We start from the raw sequence: 20,896 nt of genomic DNA on the forward strand, positions 1-20,896 counted from the left end.
TGTATCTGTGTGTGTGTACTCTATTTCCTATTCCCTGGTATTGGATTAACGATACATTTCTGAATGGACATCATCTTTTCAAATCCTATCGACTTTACAGTGCCAGCAGTGTTCATCCCCAGAAAGTATTAATTCATAGCACTTCATGATTTTATAGTTCAATTCAGGACAAAGTGACTGATTCCTACCTGTAAGACGCTGAAAGATCTCCGCCTGCTGTATTGGCCACCCTGAGTCGAACTCCGTTCTTTTATACATCTGACGCTCCCCCCCCTCGACCTTAAGCATATTTTTTTACTTAAGCATATTTTCTTATTTCATTCATCAGTTTTATCTTGACTTCCCTGTCATCTTGGCTGACCTCCTAAAGTCCTAGTATCAGACTCTGTCAGATGAAGATGTGTCACCTCACTTTCCTGTGGACACAGCGCCAGTTAAATTATAACTGTAAAGTTGTATTTGTCGCTGCTTGCTGCAAAGAAGGAAATGCGTTAGTCTAATCTTTGACAATCACTCAAGAATGATTGACGATTATTAAGTAATGTGGATGAGGAATGGAAAACACTGTTTAACATTTTTCACTTCTTTCTGACAATTCTGAACCAAACAAAACACTAAAGTAAATAATCACCAGATTAATCAATTACAAGTCGATCATGGTGGCATGCTTTTTTCATGTAAAACAGTGGATTTTAGCACAAAAATCTGGAGTCTGTAGTGGCAGATAAGTATGTCAGGGTGGTGCAGGACATGTATGACATGGTTCTTTAACCCAGAACTTTATGAGGTTCCCAAAGGTCACTGTAGCAACAAAAGATTCGGGGGCTCAGCCTGCCCCCCCCCCCCCCCCCCCCCCCCCCCCGCTACAATATGAACACATTTTGTTTTTCAGGTCAGTTTGTGGGCACATGGCCTGAGAGCTCATCCTATGCTTATCCTTTGTGCAAAACCAGAGCTGCCAGAGTGCCGACGCTGTTGATAAAGCTAACTGGCAGTAAACACCCACAGTGTACTAAGAATATCCCAACAAGAAAGCGGCTTCTAATTTTAGAGGGGAACAACTGGCTCATTTGAATGTTCATTATTCTGCCTTGACTTCCCCAAAATGTGGAGCAGCAGGCTTTAGGGTGATTTGCTTTTGTTTCTGTCCATCTTTACCCCAGCTGAAGCCAGAGGTCAGCGGGACCCACGAACGAGGGCGGTGGTCTGCCAGTCCCCAGTCAACAACCTGGGGCGTTGCAGGAAGGGCTCCACCGTCTCCTTCTCCGTTGCCTTCCAGATCCTCCGGACGGGACTATTTGAGGTAGGAGAACAGGAAGTGCGTTTGCTTTGAGAGCCTCTCAGCTCAATGCTCCCCTTATGACTCACCGCTTCTGATTCATGTTTGAAAAGCTGAGTTATCCAACGGTGGATCAGGATGTTAGTTGATTCAAGTTCGAGTGGGGTTCGAAGGCACTTTGAGCTATTTGTGAGTCAAACCCTGACCAACAGGAGGGAGCAAATGAATTGGTTTCATCCATTAGGAACCTGCGGTTGTGCAGACACTTTCTTGAAATTTCATAAGTGCCCCGACTTTTGCAGGTTTGGTGGGAAAGAACGTCTTCTTAGGCTCTTTGAAGTGGCACTAGAGCAAAGAGCAGGAAGTCATTAACTAGCGGGCTTCTGAAAGGTTTTGGGGTGATAAGTTCAAGAGCAGCCGTCCCCAACCCCCGTGTTGTGGAACGGTACCGGTTCGAGATGTCTGGGAACTGGCCATACAGAAAGAATAAATAATTTACAATATTTCAGTTTTATTTATCATCTGAGTCTGAACAAAATTTTATTGTTTTATTTTGAAAAATGGCTACAACCGCTATGACTCACTCTTGATGCTTGTTAAGATGCTTGCCTCGGTCATTTGATACATTAATGCTGATAATAAACCCACAAGCTAGCAAAATGAGTAAAAAACAGACGTCTTTGTTGTTTGCAAAGATGAAGAGCCTGTGACCACTAAGGAAAAGAAAGCTGCATTTAACAGACCATACCAGGAGACTTACTTAAAATATGGATTTATTGTGAATCCCATGCACAAAGCCCGCGCTGCATAATATGCGGCCGGCTCTCCAATGAGGCCATGAAACCTTTAAAACTGCTTTGTCACTTGGAGACCAAGCAGGTTCCCCAAAAAAACAAGCCGTTGGAGTATTTTGAAGAAAAAAGCAGGAATATTTATATATTAATATATTAATATTAAAATGTATTCATCCACCACTGCTTGAAAGACAAAGCCTGGGCCGGTCGCAGAGCTTCTCTCACCATCAGCCAACCAGGTTGCACCATGCCAGGTACGGCAGGGGTCTAGAACAGGGGTGGGCTTAACTTTTTGGGTCAGGGGCCGCAATGAATCTTGAAATTTGACAGATTGGCCGGGTCAGCACAAGATACAACACAGATAGAAAAAAAAAAAACACATTTGTTAACAGTACATATCAGCCTCGTCTGACATTTGCTTTGAAAATAAAACCAGCTCGGTTTTGAAGGCTCTTATGTTTGCTCGCATTTCATGCGCAAACTGTTTTTTTCCTTGTAGCTTCACATCCAACTCATTCATGTGTGTCAGTATATCCACAGTAAAGGCTAAATCACAAAGCCAATCTGTGTCATTCAGCTCAGGAAAATTCTCAAGTAGCTCCAATAATGAAATAATCTTCTGTTTGAGCTCCCACATTCATTGATCCAATCATTCAATCATCATTTCTCCTACTCCATTTCTTCCGGTCAGTACCAGGATCATGACCTCCTCCTAAGCCCCTCACCTTGCTGCTTTTCCATCTGATCTCCAGGACACACAGTATATCCACCTTCCTTCTCTGCATCATGTCATCCAACTCTCCAGCTTTTCCTGTCGTCCCAATATTCAAAGTCTCTACTCTCAGTCGCAGACTCTAGCCTTTCCTCTTCTCGTTCTGCTGCTGAACACGCCTTCCTCCTCTCCTTCCTCGTCCCACTACCCCAATTTCCAGTGGTACCCTGGAAATCACTCGCACCAATGGTGGTCGTTGCTAACCCGGGTGTCGACCAGTTGGGTATGGTAGTCGTAGATGTGATCCCTTCCTGATACAACCGTCCTCTGCATTTTTCCGGGCTTGGGACCGACACAAGGAGAACATTTGCTTGTTCCCGTGAGGTTGCATTTGGTTCTATTACCGTATAAGTGGTGATTACAAGGAAAGGTGTACAAGACAGTGATGAGACCAGCGATGCTGTATGGACTGGAAACAGTTACAATGACCAAAAGACAGAAGGTAGAGCAAGAGGTCGCAGAGATGAAGATGTTGAGGTTCTCTTTGGGAGTGACCAGGATGGATAAGATCAGGAATGAGTCCATCAGAGGGACAGCGCATGTTAGATGTTTTGGAGAGAAGGTCAGATAAGCCAGACTGAGATGGTTGGGTCATGTACAGAGAAGAGATAGTGAATATATTGGTAGACGGATGCTGGAATTGGAGCTGCCAGGCAGGAGGTCTCGAGGAAGACCAAAGAGAAGATTTATGGACTTAGTGAGAGAGGATATGAAGGTAGTTGGTGTGAGAGAGGTTGGTGTCAGAGAATAGGGTTAGATGGAGAAAGCTGATTCGCTGTGGCGACCCCTGAAGGGAAAAGCCGAAGGGAGAAGAAGAAGACTGTATAAGTGGTGATAACGCTGTAATAAACAAGGTTGGATAATAAATGGGATCATTTTGAATAAAGTACTTTTGGTTGAAAGCACAATTTAAAAATAATATGTTTATAGTTCATTAAGACTCATCAAAAACAGCAAATAAATAAATGTTTCCTGTACTGGGTCAGGGATAATGATTAGATATAAAACTACAAACTGACAAATTTTTATTTTATATTATTTTTATTACAATGTAGGAGTTTCACTTGAAAGAGGCGACACCGGCCCCGTTACATTTTTGGCAACTGGACCAGACCTTTATTTTGATAGGGTTGAACCGGAGGAGAAGCTGGACTTGCCCTTCACTCCTCCATCACCATCCTCCATCCTGTCATCACATTCTTTTTACATTTTGAAACAAAGCATAAGTTAAGAACACAACATTTAAAATGTACAGGAAACACCGCCTCTATTCGTGTTTTTTGAGCAGGTGTGCACGTTCCAGCTCTTCATCACATGGGGGTTGTCTTGTCTGTCCTCTCCTCTATGTTTTGGTAGGGAATGACTAGAAGAGGAATGGATGTGTTAATCATTATTAATGATAATATTTTATATTAATTAATTCATGGTTGGCTATCACTTAGGATGTTAATTAATTCACAATAAACCACATAATGAGCTGTTTTCACCTGTTGATTTCATGTCCATCTTGCCGGCGGCCGTCTTGGTTTTCCTGCGGAGGAAAAAGCTGCAGGTAAGAGAGCTGACACATCCAACCGGTGCCACCAGGTGGCGTCGAGAGTGAGGACAGAGAGTCGGACAGTCAACATCCCTCCCACCCTCCCTGCCGTAAAGTGACGAACTGGTAGTTTTTCGCTCACCCACTGGGAAACGATCGTCGCTTCTGAATTACATAACGGTGCGACCTGGAATGAAAACGAGACGTCTTTTCTTAGGTGTCCCTAGGTTGGCAGGCAGGCCGGACAATGGCAGGGCAGAGCAAATTAACACACACACACACGCACACACTCGCACATAAGCAGAAATATAAAGACGACAGGGAATACTTTACAAAGAGCGTACAAAAACAAACTCAACTGTCAATCACAAGTTAACACAAGTTAGCCCAGTGCTCATTTACAAATGATGCTAGCTGAATGTTCTAGTAAGCATTAATGATGCTTAACAAAATCAATTGTGCTGTTAGCTGTTATTTGCTGTTGTGATTTGGGGCGTAATTTAATCACCACCAAGTCTCATACGTTAAACATTAGCAAACTTGAATAACGCATTCGCTAACCTTAACTTAAGGCTTGCTATCGGATTTGGTCTGCTAATAACAGACAGGTATTACTGGTTATTAAGGCTAAATACTGTGTTTAAAGGATTAGTTGATAAATATTAATAATAGTATCACTGTCAGTAAATGACTCCAGGAGAATCATCTGGGCTTAACTTTTAATTAACGTGTAATAACACATTCAGGCTGTTTTGAAGCCCTCGGTGTAAAGTATTTCTGCCCAGTGGCAGCAGCACACACGCAGGCGAATGATCGGGAATTTACAGCGCCAAAGAAGGTCAGCACGCTTTCCAGGCTCAGACACTGAAGCGTTTTAAGACCTGAATTTGGGGTTTGGTTTGGCCAGGTGGAACCAGAATAGCGTGCTGAGTTGTTTTTTTTTTTGGCTTGATCCCAGCAGTGCTGTGCCGGCGGTGTGTTCAAACGGAACGCCGCCGGGATTTTAGTCAGCTTGGGGCTCGGTGTGAACACAACGTGGCGCCGACTGTCCAAGCAGGTCACTGCGGTTGTCCAGCCTGCTGGAGACAAGGGCATGAGGATGGCATCAGTAGGCAGGGGCGGGACATCATCCATGTCCGTGTGAATCCACACCCATTGAGGTTGACTGACGGCTGGACTTGTTTCCCCCAGTTTTTTTCTTCATTTACATTCTGTACAAATGTGTGCGTGTGTACGTGCGCTCATGTGAAAGTAGTGTGTCACTGTTGCCTTGAGGCGTGATCACAGCCAGGCTAAGGGTCCGCACCAAGATCCACCAATGACCAAGTTGGTCATTTATGAAGAAGGTGCTTCAGGACCTTGAAGAAGGCAGAACTTCATAGGCACTCCAGTCCAGACTGGGGGGTTGAGGTGTCACACACATACACACACACACACACACACACACACACACACACAGGGACTCACTTTGACTTGTTCTTGCAGAGGCACACGGCGGCCACCACCAAGGCGATGACAGCAGCAGATGTCAGCACCACAATCACGATGATCCATTTAGTCTCTGTAGAGATGGAGGAGAAGCTTGAAAGAGCAGCCCTGGTCCATCAGAAGAGGACATTGATGCATGTTCTCCACAGACCCTGGAGTGTTCTAAGGTTCAACCGGTCTTACCCAGGCCTCCGCTCCCGCCATCCCCTGTTATCTCCACCTCGCAGTTCAAGCCCTGGAAGCCCTCTGCGCACTGACAGTTGTAGGTGTTGTTGCTGGTCTCCTTGCATGTTCCACCGTTCTGACAGGGAGAACTCAGGCAGGGACTCGCTGGAACACAGAACAAGATGTTTCCACCGCAGAGGGATGAGGATCATATCAGCTTTGATACTCTTTATTTATGCCTGCGAGAACCCAAGCAGGAGGACATTGAGAGAACCCAACTGTGACTGAGGTAAAACCAAAGCTAACAAAGTTTAGTCCTGGAAGTAGTTGTGAATGTCACAGAACAGTCCACCTAAATGGATGGAGAACTCTGGGAGAACATGGAGAGAAACATTGCAGGAAGGGGAGAACATAGAGACCCCTTACAGATAGAGCCCAGTTGTAAGGGTCTCCTGGCTGTGAGGTGACGTGCAGACAACAACCCATCATCTCAAAGGCTTTGTCTTATAATACCACCACCTTACTTAGGGGGCGACAGTGAGTCTTGTCTGGGACTAGTGTACTTTGAGGATTCAAAATGAGAAGATCCCCCAGGAGTGATGCTGAACAGTGAATCCCAGTGGTCACCCTGTGTCATGATAAACATCTTCCCAAAAAAAAACGTACACCCTAAAGTTGTATGCTTCTTAAACCCATGCATCTTTGCAAGAACGTTGCACTGACCACCCTCGATGTTACACCAGAAAGAGTCCCTGAGAGGTAACAACAGCACTGACACACACACACATACACACACACACCTCTGAAGCAGTCACGCTTCAAATTGTAGACGGCACACACAAAGCCCTCCTGGCAGCTCTTCGGTTGGCAGACGGCACCGGTGCTTGTGCATTCGCACGACTGAGAACAGTCCTCTGTCACAAAGTTCTCCTTCAGCTGAGGGATGGAGGGAAATGGTGGAGTGAGTCAATGTGCGCGTGCACACACACACACATAAACACACATAGGGCTGTGCACGTACAGGGTAGTATCTGCTCAGGAAGGTGCAGCCGCACTCCGTGTATGGCACACATGTTCCCTCACTCATGACGTAGCCGGCGGCACACTGGCATCCCTCCATGCAGGAGGGGGAGTCGCACTCTGAGGGTGCAGCCAGGTCGGCGCAGGAGGCGGGGCAAGGCGACATGCAGGGCGAGTAGATGCTGTTGTTGCCACAGAGGAGGACTGGCAAGAAAGATGCAAATGCAGCCATCATCATTATGAAAGAGCTCAGTTAAAGGGTGTGCGGGCATGCTGGAGCCAATCCCAGCTGTCACTCGATGAGAGGCAGGGTTAACCATGGACTGGTTGTCAGTTGGTCACAAGGCTACATATAGGGACATGCAACCATTCACCCCCCTTCTTTGCCCCTCGGTATTGTTGGTACTGTGTTTGCGTGTCTTACTGCAGTCCAGCTCCTTCCTCCACGATCCCAGTGCAACTCCTGCCTCCTGACAGGCTACGGCATATGCCTCGTAGCTCGCGCAGCGCAGCCCTGCGTTGCCGCGCTCAGCGCACAGGTCGAATACGCAGTCGCTGCAGAGACAGACACACACATACTAAGCACTGCACAGGCAGCCGGTTTACAAAATGCCACACAGATACTGTGTTCAGGTGCAGCTGTTTTGGAGGTGACTCACTCCTTGTAGGTTTCTGGTGCCAGGGTTGCGTGGCAGGCAGCAAACAGCCCTTTGGGGTCGGACAGGGCGCCACACTGAGACACGCTTAAGTAGTTATCCAGCTGAGACTGAGAACAGTCTGATGTCTCGAATCCTGAATCGGGATCTGTCTCCACCTCTCGCCTGCAGAGAGACAGGGGATTTCAAAGCAGGAACCTTGTCGACTTGCACCTAAATTTTCACACTATTGAGCGCACCTGAATATAAGCCGCATCCACTAAATTTGAAGAAAAAATAAGAAGGACATATATAGGCTCACCTGTCTTTAAGCTGCAGTCGTCTGTTTGTAACATATTGAGATATTTACACAGGAAGATATTACACAGAAAAATTTTTCAACTTATTAGTAAATATGTACAGTAAATGCTTTTTTGTCCAAACAGTGCCTTTAAAATGTTTGGTTAAAACCCTCAAAAAACATAGGTTGGTAGTTAGTGGAAAAGTAGGCCTTAAAGGGTGAATCATCAATTCACTTCCTTGTACCATTTACCGTCCACAGTGAGTATAGAGAGGTGATCTGGGATGTGACCTCACCGGTGGACATGGGCTGCATGAGGACGGTCATGGACCCTTATGACGTCCAGCTGGCGGTCAGTGACCCTCCAGCTTTCCCCAAATGCATTCAAGTTCCTGACGATGGTGCCATCGGGTTTCATGTACTCGTTTCTTCGGTTTCCATCATAGTTCCCACACAGGCCTCCGACAGAGTTCTTGTAGGTGCTGGGCAGAATGATTTCTGATGTGCACAAATGACAAGGAGTAGAATTAGATCGTGGATAAAAAAGAAGGCATTTAGTGAGGGCAGATGCCTTTGTGTTTTACCTCCACGAATTTTGCCGTCAAATCGCACAGTGAGTCCAAAGTCAGTGGTGAGCTGGACCTGCCTGGAGTTCATTGTGATGCTCAGACCTTCAACAGGGTTGAGAGGAGGTGTCACGCGCTCCCCGTCCACCTAGAGGAGATACAGTGTTACTGCAGTGTTCCAGACAAGACAGTACCAGAAGTAACAAGAGTCTCAACATACCAGGACAACCCTCCTCTGCAGGAACCGGACGTTGACTCCATAAACATCGATGTACATCTGATCCAAGAATGACACCCTGCGGTTCCCTCCACGCCTGATGTTCTTCCCCCTCACCAGCAGAGGCACTTTGGAGTTCTTTTGGCTCTGGTCCCGAACCAGGACGTAGGTGTAAGGCCCCTGGAAGTGATGGGTGAAGCCATCGAATGTTCGGTGATGAGGATCCCCGGAGATGGTGCACTTGTCGAACTCTAAAGGAGAGGGAAATCAAAACAGGAAATCAAAACAGGGCTTTTCCGTCACCTGGCTAAAGGGTGTATGCATTTGAAGACTCACTTTGGGGTTGGCAGTAGAGGTCTCCATATTTGTCCAGGCTGCAAACCGAGTTGGAGTCGCAACTGTGGTCTTTGCATGTAGAAGAACCACCGAGTGTACAAGTACAAGACTTGGCACATTTGGCTGTCAGCCACGAGTCTCCCACCTGTAAACACATCACACACAGACGTAAGGACATTGACATGTGAAGGGACCTGTGCTTCAGTGCCGCCAGGCACTGCCAAGGCACTTTCAGAACTTTCCTCCAAGAGGGACACGTCTAAATTCACTGCTTTCAACCTCTTGACAGTTAATACTTCCCCTTGTCCTTGGTTCTGCTGCCACAGTATACTAAATTGCTTGGTACTGTGGCCATGACATGTTCAAGTGTGACACCTTGTGTATCATGTGTGTTCAGATCCTTTTCTGTCATGCTTTGGGATAAAACCCCTTTGGATTACTCAAGAAGATATTCATTCATCAAAGTAGTGGTAGGACAGATTTGATATAAAATCCAGAGAATGTTATTTAACTCTCTGGATGAAGTATTTTTACTCCTTCACAGTTCATTCTTTCCCATGAATACCTCATGCTCAAGAATCACTTACATCGTGGTACTCTCCGTCTGAGTCAAGGCAGCCGCACTTATCCAGTCGAACACACTTGCCATCGCTGAGGACAAAGCCAGCATTGCACTGGCAGCCCTCCACACAGGTGGTGGAGGGCAAGTGGCAGGAGAGGGGGAAGAGGTCGGAGCAGGTGGGAGGGCAGGGTGGAGTGCAGACTGAGTAGTGGCTATTTGGAGGGCAGGGCATGGCTGCAGGGAGGGAGGAGTGCCAAATGGTAAGCTTGAACATTTTTCCCTCCCAACATTTTCTCAACTTGAGCGGCAAACACTTACGACAGAAGGTGCTGTTCCTCCAGCTCACGGTGACCCCAGAGCTCTGACAGGCCTGGGCATACGCCTCCACGTTGTCGCACAGTGTCGCCTCCATTCCGTTGTACTCGCACATGTCGTAGATGCAGTTGCCCAAGAAGGCCTTGGGAGGGACCAGAGAGTGGCAGGGTTTGAAGCGGTCGGAGAGGATGGCCTCGGCGCAGCGAGACTCATAAAGCTTTTCCTCTTCTGCAGTGCAGTTGGGATGGATATCCGGCCGAGTGTCAGGCTGGCAGCTGCAGAGAGGGAATGGTACCTTCTCGTATCACGTGAGTGCATACATGCCCTGTCCTTTCTTTACTCTGTGACTGTGGTTCTCTCAGAACTTCTGGATCCCTAGTTTTGATCTGTCAGCAGCTGATCTCCATTTTACAGAGATGCTGAAGAGCTGCATGATGGTGTGATGGATGTTAGAACTCCTGTCTTAGTCTTTGAATGCACTTTGAATATGCAGTACCATGAGAACTCATTTACCATATTGTACACATGAATTTTCATGGCGCATGCTGTCTCTTTGGGTGTTGTGAGCTGAGGGTGGAGGCCTACTCACCCAGGGTCACTGTCTCCTTCTGACTTCCAGCTGTTGCCCAGTTCAATCACGTCCTTTGCTGGCTTCTTATTGGGCATCAGGTTGTCGTCAGATGCGTTTTGGTTATAGTTGCCACACATGCCACACAACTGGAAAACAGAAGGTGACAGTATTTCATCACAGCGCATGGAATAGCAAGAAGTTTCCGCATTGGGATAATGTACAACCGTTCTTGTGGTTGAAAGTCCAAATACTATTGGATGTTAAACAGCCTCAGATTAACATGAAACCTTTTAAGTCTTCCCACCTTGTTGAAGTACTCTCCGGGCACGGTGATCTCCAGGTGATGGACTCCATCAAACTTTACCTGAAGACCAAAATTAGTGTCCAGCAATGTATAGGAGCCACTGGTTATCACCTTGGCTCCGGCTACGTCAAGAGACACTGGGGTTCGCACCCGTCTTTTGTTCAACTGTGGCGAGATGGAGGCATCGCAGGTATCAGTAACAGCCACAAACTAGCTACTGTTTCACTTCAGAGGAACAGAATCTATTTCTCACCAGAACCCTGCGACCCTTCTGCAGCTCCACCACTGTGTCATGGGAAAGGAAGACCTTGACAGAGCGGACATAGGAGGCCATGGGTTGACCGCGCTCCTCATTCTTAGCCACTATCCTGAACGGAGTCACCTTTTCGGCATCACACACCTTGAGAGAGTTGCCATGTTTTAGAATTGGCCGACAGCTGGATTCTGTCAGCTAGTTATTGCTAGTTTCCCTCAGTCTTTAGCAAGCGGTCAAACAGAAGCCATACCTCTACCAGCGTGTAAGTACATGTGCCCATGAAGGTGTGCATTATGCCGTCAAATGTGTAGTAGTGAGGATCTCCAGAGACATGGCACACTCCTTTACCTGATGGAGGGAAGGAGTCACTCAACCAGACAGGTGGACAAAAATAAACAAAAAAGACCAAAAGGGAATGACAGCAGCGTTACAAAGTGCTAGAAGTCCATCTTGTTTGCAGAGTTTGCAGTCATCTGAGTCACAAAACGGAAATACTGTGATATTTTCTGGGCAACTGTGTATTTTAACATGCCCCTTGATGTGACCATCATCTTACATGTTATAAGTCAAAGTGTGTGCTGAGTGTGCTCTACCTGTAGAGTGGCAGTCCAGTACCCCCTCCTCCACCTTGCATTCCTGGGCGGGGCTGCACTGCCAGGGCTCACAGATCACATTGCGACTGGAGTTACACTTGCAGCGCACTGAGCAGTCCGTCTCTGGGAACCATGTGTCTCCGACCTCCATACACGCACACACACAGTGTTAATCTTTTGGTGTATGTATTGCATAAAAGGAAAGTGGGCGTCCCAAACGTACCGGCCAGTACTTTCCATCCTCATCAGTGCAGCCACATTCACCGATTGGGACACATCTGTCTCCACTGAGTACCAGGCCTTCCTTGCAGAAGCAGCCCTCCACGCAGGGCTTGTTGCAGGAGCCACCAGGGCCCGCGGGGTCCTGGCAGCTGGGCTGTGGGCAGGCAGGGCCACACGGGGAGTACTGACTGCCCGGAGGACATTTTAGAGCTGGACCGGGTGTCGGCGAGGCAGGCATTGGGGAAAGAAGGGTTTTCAGTTAAAGTGAGAAAACAGAACTTTGAAAAGACACCCACAAGTGTACTCACAACAGAAGGTGTGGCTCCTCCAGGTGATGTTAACTCCTGCTGCAGCGCAGATGTCAGCGTAGCTCTCTATGGCTTGGCATAGTGCCACCGTCTCGCCTCCAGTGGCGCACATGTCATAGATGCAGTTTCCGAAGTAGGGGCCGGGGGGCACAATAGCGTGGCAGGGCTTGAAGACGCCTGAGACAGATTATTTGGATTTGATTTTTTATCAGCCAACTGGAATGCCTGTGGTGCCAGTGACTGTGTTTACCATTGGGGTCAATAATCATGCCGCAACTGGTGGGCTTCTTGGCATCCTCCTCAATTTCCTTGTCGCAGGTCCCTGGTTCACCACCGTTGGTACAACTGGGAGAGGTGGAAAACATGGTTGGAATAATGTGATGACTAAATGTAAACAAGCCTGAATCTGTGTGTCCAAGAGTATGGTGTTGAATCCACCTGATCCCCAAAGATGCCCCAAAGTATCCCAGTTGCATGACAGTCTACAGTACTGGATTGAAAAGTAATATCCGTAAATGTCCATCATCCAACAGAAAAGCTGGATTTGGGGATAAAACAGCTTAAACACACATTCTCATTCGTCACATCCATCCATCCAGACTCAGAAGTTCCTTGCAGCGATTAACGCCACACACCTGAGTGGCATTGAGGCACTTGCACCCCTATCATTTAAAGTAATCAGGTCAATAATGTGAATGTGGTCTGTATCCCAAAGCTGAAGGTTCTGCTGCTGGACTCACTCGGGACGTGGGTCTGGAACCTGCCAGCTGTCTCCAAGCTCATTGGTGTTGGCGGCAGGAGTATTGTCTGGTTTCAGGTTGTCGTCCTTTGGATTCCCATTGAAATTTCCTGTAGTGATGACAGGAAGGTGTTCAGAATGTTTGGGTTTTGAAAAAGTCTGGAATCATGAAGATCCCTGACCCTCAGTGGATAATTTCTTGGTGATGGTCAAACATTGCTGGCTCTCACCACACATTCCACAAAGTTGGCCGCTGTAGGAAACCGGCATGGTGACATCGGCATGGTGATTGCCGTCGAAACGCACCCTCAGGCCGAAGGACGTCTCCAGGACAACAAACTTGCCGCTCAAGTAGACCTGAATCTCACTGATGGAGGTGACAGGTGGGATGATCCGAGCCCCGTTGACCTATGAGGAAGACCAACACAGAGTGAATTTTTAAATTACAGAGCAAGAGCAAGGAAACAAGAGAAGAAATTAGATGGGTTAGTTTTCTCCTAATGCAGTGTGTTCTCTTCATGTTCTCCATCCTTCTTCTACAGACCAAAGACAACCCATACAGGCTGAGGTAGAACACGGAGCCTTCATGAACCCAGCTGACCACAGGACTATAACCTAAGGACTGGGAGGTGAGACATTGAAACCCGGCACCACCACTCCCACCACATGTTAAAACAGCACAACAAAAACACCTTTGCCTCTCTTGGTTTCTCACAGATAATGTGGAAGATAAGTCGTTCCTAGAACAGGGTGGGGTTGGTTGAGGGAACTCTTGGCTTAGGGAAATCTACAACTGCATTTTTTTTTTCAGGTACCACACCTGGACTCTGCGGCCTTTGCCCAGGATGACGGTCACATTGCTGACGTTGACCACGACTGCCTTGACGTAGGAAACCTTCTTGTTGCTTCCTCTGTGCTCATTCTGGGTGTCCACCCTGAAGTGCGGCGTGCCGGCGGAGACATTGCAGGGCTTCGTAAGGGTGTAGGAGCACGCTCCCATGTAGTTGTGTGTTCGTTTGTCGAATGTGGTGTAGTGGGGGTCACCAGACACCGAGCAAATACCGTTTCCTGATGTGGTTCAAAAACAGGAAGAGTCAGGTACCTTAAATACAAACCACTGGAGCTTCCAGAACACAGAGGGTAATATGAGTACGATAAGCAAGATCCTCTAACCTTGCCTGCCAATTACACACACTAGCTAACACATGCTACCTTGTCGTAGGCATTAAGTGTGGTTGGATAAACTTGAAAAACTGTTTTAAAACTTTTAAAATAATTAGTTTTGCCCCTCTAAAGGAAATGGGCGCAATTACCGGTAGCACCAGTATGGGTGTCCATATTGGGTAATGCACAGCAATAAGTGCTTACATTTTATTGTTTAACCCAAAGTCAGTTGCAATAGGGAAAATCTGAAACCTCCATTAGTCCAGTTGTTTGAGGCAACAATGAGCTACAAACCAATCCCGCTGATTTGTTGCTGTCCGTAATAAACTATGACGTACCAAGAGGACGGCACTGGTACTCCCCGTCATGCAGCTGGCAGACCTCAGAGCCTGGATCGCAGCTGCTGTTGTGACAGTGGATCGAACCACCACCATGGCAAGAGCATTTCTGACTGCATCCCTCAACGTACCACTCATCACCAGCCTGACACACACACACACACACACACACACACACACACACACACACAGATAATATTTCAGATAAACAATAGATCCTAACTATAAAGTATAAACTATAGATCCTACTGTGCTTTTGATCAGCAAAAAACATGGGTTTTTTAACATAGAAAATGCCCAAAGGCCAGGGGGGGTATCCTTGAGGCTGCAGTAAAACTGGTGGCTGTGTTAAATTGATGTGCTCCACATTGATCAATTTGGGATCCCTATTATTTCTATGTTAAATATTTGCCCACAGGTGACGGTTAATTATGGTGTGCTGCTGATTCTGGTGTTTAATGATGGTGAAACAAAATTTATGCTATTATGGGAGTCAAAAATACTGACAACCGTTACTTTTTCACCAATGAGTCCAGTTACAATCTTTGGGAGTCACTGAAATCAGGCCGTGGGAAACTGTTTTTGTCCTGAATGGTTGTTTTCAATAATGAAAATCAATACCTCAGATGTTTAATTGTTTTCTGTGTAGACTAATTTAAGTTACATCTGGGTTGATTTCAATAAGAGTCCGGGTTTGCAAACATCTATTTCTCATTTGCAAGTCAATAGATGAATATCAATGTCATAGATGACTTCATTCCGACAAGTGTTGATTGATTGACTTAGAGCCGCTTACAGGGTGGTAGCTCCCGCTGGAGTCTATGCAGCCACAGTCTTTTAGCGCCACACACTTGCTGTCGCTGAGGACGAAGCCCGGGTTGCACTTGCAGCCCTCCACGCAAACGTCCTCGCAGCCAGCCGGCCCGAGCACTCCCAGGCATGTCTCTGGACAGGAACTCACACACAAGGAGTACGAGCTGTTGGGAGGACAACCCAAGGCTACATAGAGGGATGAAGAGGGGGGAGGAAGATAAAGAAAGTTGGAGAGGGATTGGGATTTAATGTTGAAAAAGACAGGGAGAGAGAGACTGAGCCTTGTCACTTGGTATCTTGCTGAACATTGGAACTTTTTCATGAACAGAAGGTGTGGGACTCTTAAAGACTCACGACAGAAGTGTGAGGTCCTCCACTGGTGGACTCTGGCCCCGGCGCTCTGGCAGGCGTCAGTGTATGCTTGTAGCTGGTCACAAAGCACGTGCTGCAGGCCGTTGAACTGGCACATGTCGTAGATGCAGCTCTGGAAGTAGGGGGCAGGATCAACCAAGTTGATACACTCCCTAGACCAATTGGGATGAGAAAGGGCAGAGGGTTGAGGTCTGCATGAGGTCTGAAAATGCAGCGTTCTTAAAGTTATCATGTCCTTCTAGACAAGCATGGGTCATCCTTTGGAGAGCCAATGCTACATGTACCTCGGGAGATCCTTAATTCTGCTGTACTGTATCACCAGCAGAAAAATGAAGGGTAGGTGGCAAAGGTGGATTGCAGTCCAATAATCTCATCAGAAAAGGGAATACTCTGAAAGTCCCCACTACTAACAAACACGAAAACACTACCAGCTAAGGGAGACCAGATGAAAACAATAGCATCATCTCAATTTTTTGCCCCGCTTGCTAAACAGCCATTGCAAACAAGCCAGTTAGCTATTTTACAGATTCATTACCATCTAGGAAATAATCTTTTTACAGTTTGTTTTTTTTTGCAGGTACTGCACATTTCTGAAGTTCTTCAAGTATTCTTGATGTACTGCGGTGGTATTCTGAGTACATCTCTGACATCTCACTTGTAGTTTGATAAGTAAGTGCTGACATGGCTCAGGACAGGGTGTTGCCTTGTAAAAGGGTAACGTTAGTGCTGAAACTCACAATTACATCTACACGCACACACACACACACACACACACACACACACACACACACACACACACACACACACACACACACACACACCTCCGTCTTTACATGAATCAGTCCAGGTTTACCGGACATGAGTTGTGAAGCAGCTATGGATGATCTCACCTGAAGGGTCCCATGGGATCTTTGATTTTGCCGCATTTATCTGGTTTCTCCACCTCGGGCTTGAGTAGGGGGTCACAGTCGGGGTCAGGCTTGGTGCCAGGGGAGCATCTGGTGGAACACATCATACTTGTTTGTTGTGTTTTTGACAAGAAAGAAAAAAAATCAATTAAGTATGAACCCATATGCATCCTAGACACGCTGTTCTACTTCTTTTCCTTTCAGCTCTTCCTTTCAGGGGTCACCATAGCCAATTATCTGCCTCAATCTAACCCTCTCTGCACCAACTAAGTTCATGTTCCCTTTTCGATCCTTAAACCTCCTGTCTGGTCTTCTTCGAGACCTTTGACCTGGCAGCTCTACCCTTCTACCCAGATCTTCACCATCCCTCCTCTGGCCATGTCCTAACCTTGTCAGTCTGACTTAATCTCCATGATATGTGCTGTAACTCTGATGGACTCATTCCTGATTCTCTCCATCCTTCTCATGCCTAACAAGAACCTCCACATCTTCAACTCTGCTCTGTCTGGCCGTAGCCCCTGTCTTCTCCTCAGTGTCTCCAACTCTGCTGTCTCCACCTCATCTCCAACCTCACTGTTACTCTGGACTGTTGACCAGAGGTACCTGGACTCCTCCACCCTCTTCATCTCCACTCCCTGTAGCCTCTCCGTTCCACTTTTGTCCTTCTCATTCACACGTATTGTATCTTCAACCTTCATTCCTCTCCTTTCTAGAGCATACCTATACCTCTCGAGATGGTCTTCCGCCTTTTCAATGCTCTCACTACAGATCACAATGTCATCTTTAAACATTGTAGTCCATGGAAGTGCATGCCTAATGGGGGGGGCACAATCGGTTCTGCAAGCCCTTTACGCAAAAACAATTAGTGTTGATGGTGCTGTTGCTTCAACCAATCAGATTTTTAGTTGTTGACATCAAAGCCTTCTAGCAGGCCTCCGCAACGTCAGCGTATTCACACCCTCTGATTGCATAGTCACAGAGTGGACAAGTGTATTAGCTAGGAGAAGCGTACTAGCGAGCTCCGAACAGAAATATAGTTGTGTTTATTTGATATTGTTTTTTTCAACCCACAATGGCTGTAGGAAGAGAAGAAATGGATTTAGTTACTAATGTATAGTTTAAGCGTTTTTCTTTTTGAAGAAATGCTGGACATAATAAAGAAAGGTTGGGCAACTCCTAAGCTAGTGAACCTGTCACAACCAGGAAAAGGATTTGTCTGACATTTTCAAGCCATGAACTACGGCCGGTACCCCTGGCTCACAGGCTCCGGGGTACACTGACAATTGTTTTGCTGGAAGTGCTTGGAGCCGAAGTGCACGGATAATCTGTACCACAGAATAATAGAACTCCATTTGAGGAAAGAAAGGAGGATGGATTTTGTCTACAAATGATCAGAATTTCGGTGAGTAAAATGCTGCTATTTTCCTAAATAATACTGTTAGTTTATCAGGTTATTATTGGTGCTTTTTATGTGTTGCAGCTGTTTGATAGAAAGGCATTTATTGTGGCTACTGTCCGTTTTTGTGGCTTCCGCCATGGGGACCAGACTTTTGTTGTCCCGGTGTGTTCAGGAAGTGATCAAGCAAGAATGGTTTATTCAAAGTCAGGAAATACACTCACGAAATATCCTGGGCCAGAATGAACGTCAACCTGGGAGGATTGTTCAGCCTCTCTGGACACCCGCTGAGACGGGTCCAGCGGATGTGCAGGTGAGGAGGTTCTGGCCCCCAATCAAGGGGCCGCGGTCATTTTATACCATCGCCTCAACGGTAGGGTTTATTTCCTTATAAGGACTTGTTTTACGCACTCTTAGAATTTTTGGCACTTGGGGTGCTGGGAGCGTCAGTGGAAGAGTACAGAGTTGGTCATCTCTTTGTCGTCACATGATGCGCTCCCGTGACCAAATTTTAACACTACACGAGTTATCTATCTGCGATGCACCTCTCTTTATACTGCATTTCTGCAAAATAAGATGTTTTTTTATAGCCATAAACTAATAATTTGGGGGTGGCTTGATTCGGGGCACTACTGAAGGCCTAGGTGTAAATTGCACGGCCCGCCACTGGGTTTTGATCATGCAATTCATTACAGCTGCTGTCTGTCAACAAATTAAACACAATAACCTTGAGTTGGTATCTATGTTCGTACTTTGGGAATAGTGGTGACACAAGGCGCCTCTTTTTAGATATATAATTTTATATTACCTTCTCTTCATATTGTTCCTAGAAAGGGCCCAAAATAAAACAAATGCTTCTAATATTTATACAGTCATGCATAAAATGTCATACTAAAATAATAAAAATAAAATGAAATTATCTTTGCTTTGGAGCCACCAAATATTTTTCAAACCTTTGTTTAGTCCTTTTTTATTCAGCACGCTTCCCCAAGTTGGCAGTGGATGTGTGTGTTTTTTCCATTTTTGCTCAAGATCATCTGATGTTTTATTGATCCATCAATAACTTAATCCAGGGGATTAGCAGACGATTGAAGGGCAGTGAAGATTAAGGCTAGTCTCAGGGGAGGTTGGCTTGTTTGCAATTTGTACGTGATGTACAATTTCCAAACATAATAGGATTTTACAAAGATTCATTAATGTTATGAATGTCATGAATGCCAGGGTTTTCCCTCCATCTGCAGAGTCCATTACGTGGATATGATAGTCCAGGTCACCCCCCCCCCCCCCAAAAAAAAAAAAAAAAAATCTGGACAAAACATGCTGGAACTCACTGTTCGTCCTCATCCTCCTCTGTCTGCCAGCTGTTGCAGAAGTCGTTGAAGTTTTCCACCAGAGTTCCATCTGGTTTGGTGAAATCATTGTCCGGGTTCCCGTCATAGTTGCCGCAGAGGCCACACATCTGGCTGTGGTAGGAGCTGGACAGGTGGCGGTGGAGAGAATCATGGATTAACAGAGGAGGATGGACGTCTTAAGACGACTTAAAAGGCCGGATACTGTTTTGGCCTTTTAGATGGAATTCGACAAAGTCTGTCTCGGTCCCGCATCAGCAGGGTCTCATCTATCATATGCAAGGAGGATTTATTTTAGAAGTCACACACATTCACAAGACCTTTGAGCTACATCTTGCAAAGATGCATTGGTTGATTCCTGCAGCTTTTCTCCTGCAAGTCACCTCTTTAATCAGGTCAACGGAAACTCCAGGAAGGGATTGCTTTGGAGTAGATTCAGTAGAGATAATTCCAATGAGGTGCCTCATGAGTATTATATTTGAGGTAGAAACATAAATTGGTTCTGGGGAGACTTTACTTCTAAGTGTTTTTTTCCAGAGACATCTGTGTCTCAACTTCTTATGCGGTCTGTGGAGGTCCAGGTGACATGCCGAATATCTCAAAGGGAAACAATGGGAAACAAACACGGAAGGTGTTGGAACCAACCTGGGAACTGTGATCTGGGCGTAATGGTTTCCATCCCAGCGCACCTGGAGGCCAAAGGGTGTCTGCAAGGTGATGTAACCACCAGCAAGACTGAGCGAGACATCCGGGGAAGGGGAGTGGGGCAGGGCCACCCGACGCCCGTTCACCTGAAGGATGACAATGTAGCAGGGTTAGAACCCGACCCTCATTTGTCCCTGCAGAAGATCTAGACCTCCGTGAGAACAGGATAGAATGTGTAAGGTGTATACGATACACACACACAATCTGGCACTGGTGTGTGGCTCAGTTTGCCCAAGATGGTTGGATGGGTTGCAGAAAACCTACAGATATCTGAAAGTGTTCTGTGCTCTGCTCAAACGTGGAAGCTCAAAATGGTAAAAGGGAAAATGAAGAAAGATCTCTCTCTCCCTGCTTTCTGGTTAAAGGCTCAAAGTATAATTCAGACTTCTAAATGTTTTTTTCTCAAGAGAAAACTATGTTATAACCCTAGGGTTAGGATTGATTTTCATACCCTATATCCTATAGATTCGGGCGCCTAATCAAGATAAAAAAAAGAAACAAAAAGTTCAATTTGTGGATGGATCACCATGAGCTTGGAGTGATGAGGAGGCAGAGGAGGAAGATGAAGCTGAAGATTACAGGGGTAATATTCAAGGAGAGGGAAAAGCAGGAGAACGCAAAGATCATATAAATAGGTGGAGACATGTTGGAATTAAAGCCAAAGGGATTAAGCCTGGCTTGGAGAATGTGATACAGCTGGTGTGTGTGTGTGTGTGCACGCGTCTAAGTACATGCATACCAACGTCCTCCTGGCCTTCATCAGGGTCACAGTCACTTCGTTGACCGTGACGTAGAGCTTTCTCAAGTAGGAGACACCCGATGGTCCTCGCTCCTCGTTCTTACCCTCCACTGAGAACCAGGGTCCTGAACA

General features: G+C 46.4%; 1 protein-coding gene across 1 annotated transcript in view; it reads right to left on the bottom strand.

The window, feature by feature from the left end:
- Positions 1-3,969: 3,969 nt before the first annotated feature.
- LOC147223795 (IgGFc-binding protein-like) overlaps positions 3,970-20,896 on the bottom strand; it is a 47,039-nt gene continuing 30,112 nt past the window's right edge. Inside the window, exons 47-78 of the mRNA XM_086166196.1 lie at positions 20,765-20,889; positions 19,966-20,111; positions 19,303-19,446; positions 16,558-16,665; positions 15,650-15,819; positions 15,279-15,481; positions 14,483-14,627; positions 13,801-14,048; positions 13,211-13,388; positions 12,982-13,090; positions 12,492-12,586; positions 12,242-12,418; positions 11,935-12,143; positions 11,712-11,856; positions 11,369-11,466; positions 11,116-11,262; positions 10,863-11,027; positions 10,577-10,704; positions 9,991-10,262; positions 9,698-9,906; positions 9,111-9,255; positions 8,778-9,025; positions 8,576-8,705; positions 8,288-8,489; positions 7,715-7,876; positions 7,480-7,610; positions 7,057-7,259; positions 6,836-6,971; positions 6,054-6,200; positions 5,850-5,943; positions 4,333-4,376; positions 3,970-4,208 (exon numbers count right to left, since the gene is read on the bottom strand). Of these exons, the coding sequence (XP_086022322.1) occupies positions 4,156-4,208; positions 4,333-4,376; positions 5,850-5,943; positions 6,054-6,200; positions 6,836-6,971; positions 7,057-7,259; positions 7,480-7,610; positions 7,715-7,876; positions 8,288-8,489; positions 8,576-8,705; positions 8,778-9,025; positions 9,111-9,255; positions 9,698-9,906; positions 9,991-10,262; positions 10,577-10,704; positions 10,863-11,027; positions 11,116-11,262; positions 11,369-11,466; positions 11,712-11,856; positions 11,935-12,143; positions 12,242-12,418; positions 12,492-12,586; positions 12,982-13,090; positions 13,211-13,388; positions 13,801-14,048; positions 14,483-14,627; positions 15,279-15,481; positions 15,650-15,819; positions 16,558-16,665; positions 19,303-19,446; positions 19,966-20,111; positions 20,765-20,889 (4,916 nt within the window). The 3' untranslated portion in view covers positions 3,970-4,155. The remainder of the gene's footprint in view (positions 4,209-4,332; positions 4,377-5,849; positions 5,944-6,053; positions 6,201-6,835; positions 6,972-7,056; positions 7,260-7,479; positions 7,611-7,714; positions 7,877-8,287; positions 8,490-8,575; positions 8,706-8,777; positions 9,026-9,110; positions 9,256-9,697; positions 9,907-9,990; positions 10,263-10,576; positions 10,705-10,862; positions 11,028-11,115; positions 11,263-11,368; positions 11,467-11,711; positions 11,857-11,934; positions 12,144-12,241; positions 12,419-12,491; positions 12,587-12,981; positions 13,091-13,210; positions 13,389-13,800; positions 14,049-14,482; positions 14,628-15,278; positions 15,482-15,649; positions 15,820-16,557; positions 16,666-19,302; positions 19,447-19,965; positions 20,112-20,764; positions 20,890-20,896) is intronic.

Source organism: Fistularia commersonii, chromosome 19, assembly GCF_037954325.1.
Source record: "Fistularia commersonii isolate RoL2024-O1a breed Wild chromosome 19, RoL_Fcom_v1.0, whole genome shotgun sequence".
In the NCBI taxonomy this organism is placed as follows: Eukaryota; Metazoa; Chordata; class Actinopteri; order Syngnathiformes; family Fistulariidae; genus Fistularia; species Fistularia commersonii.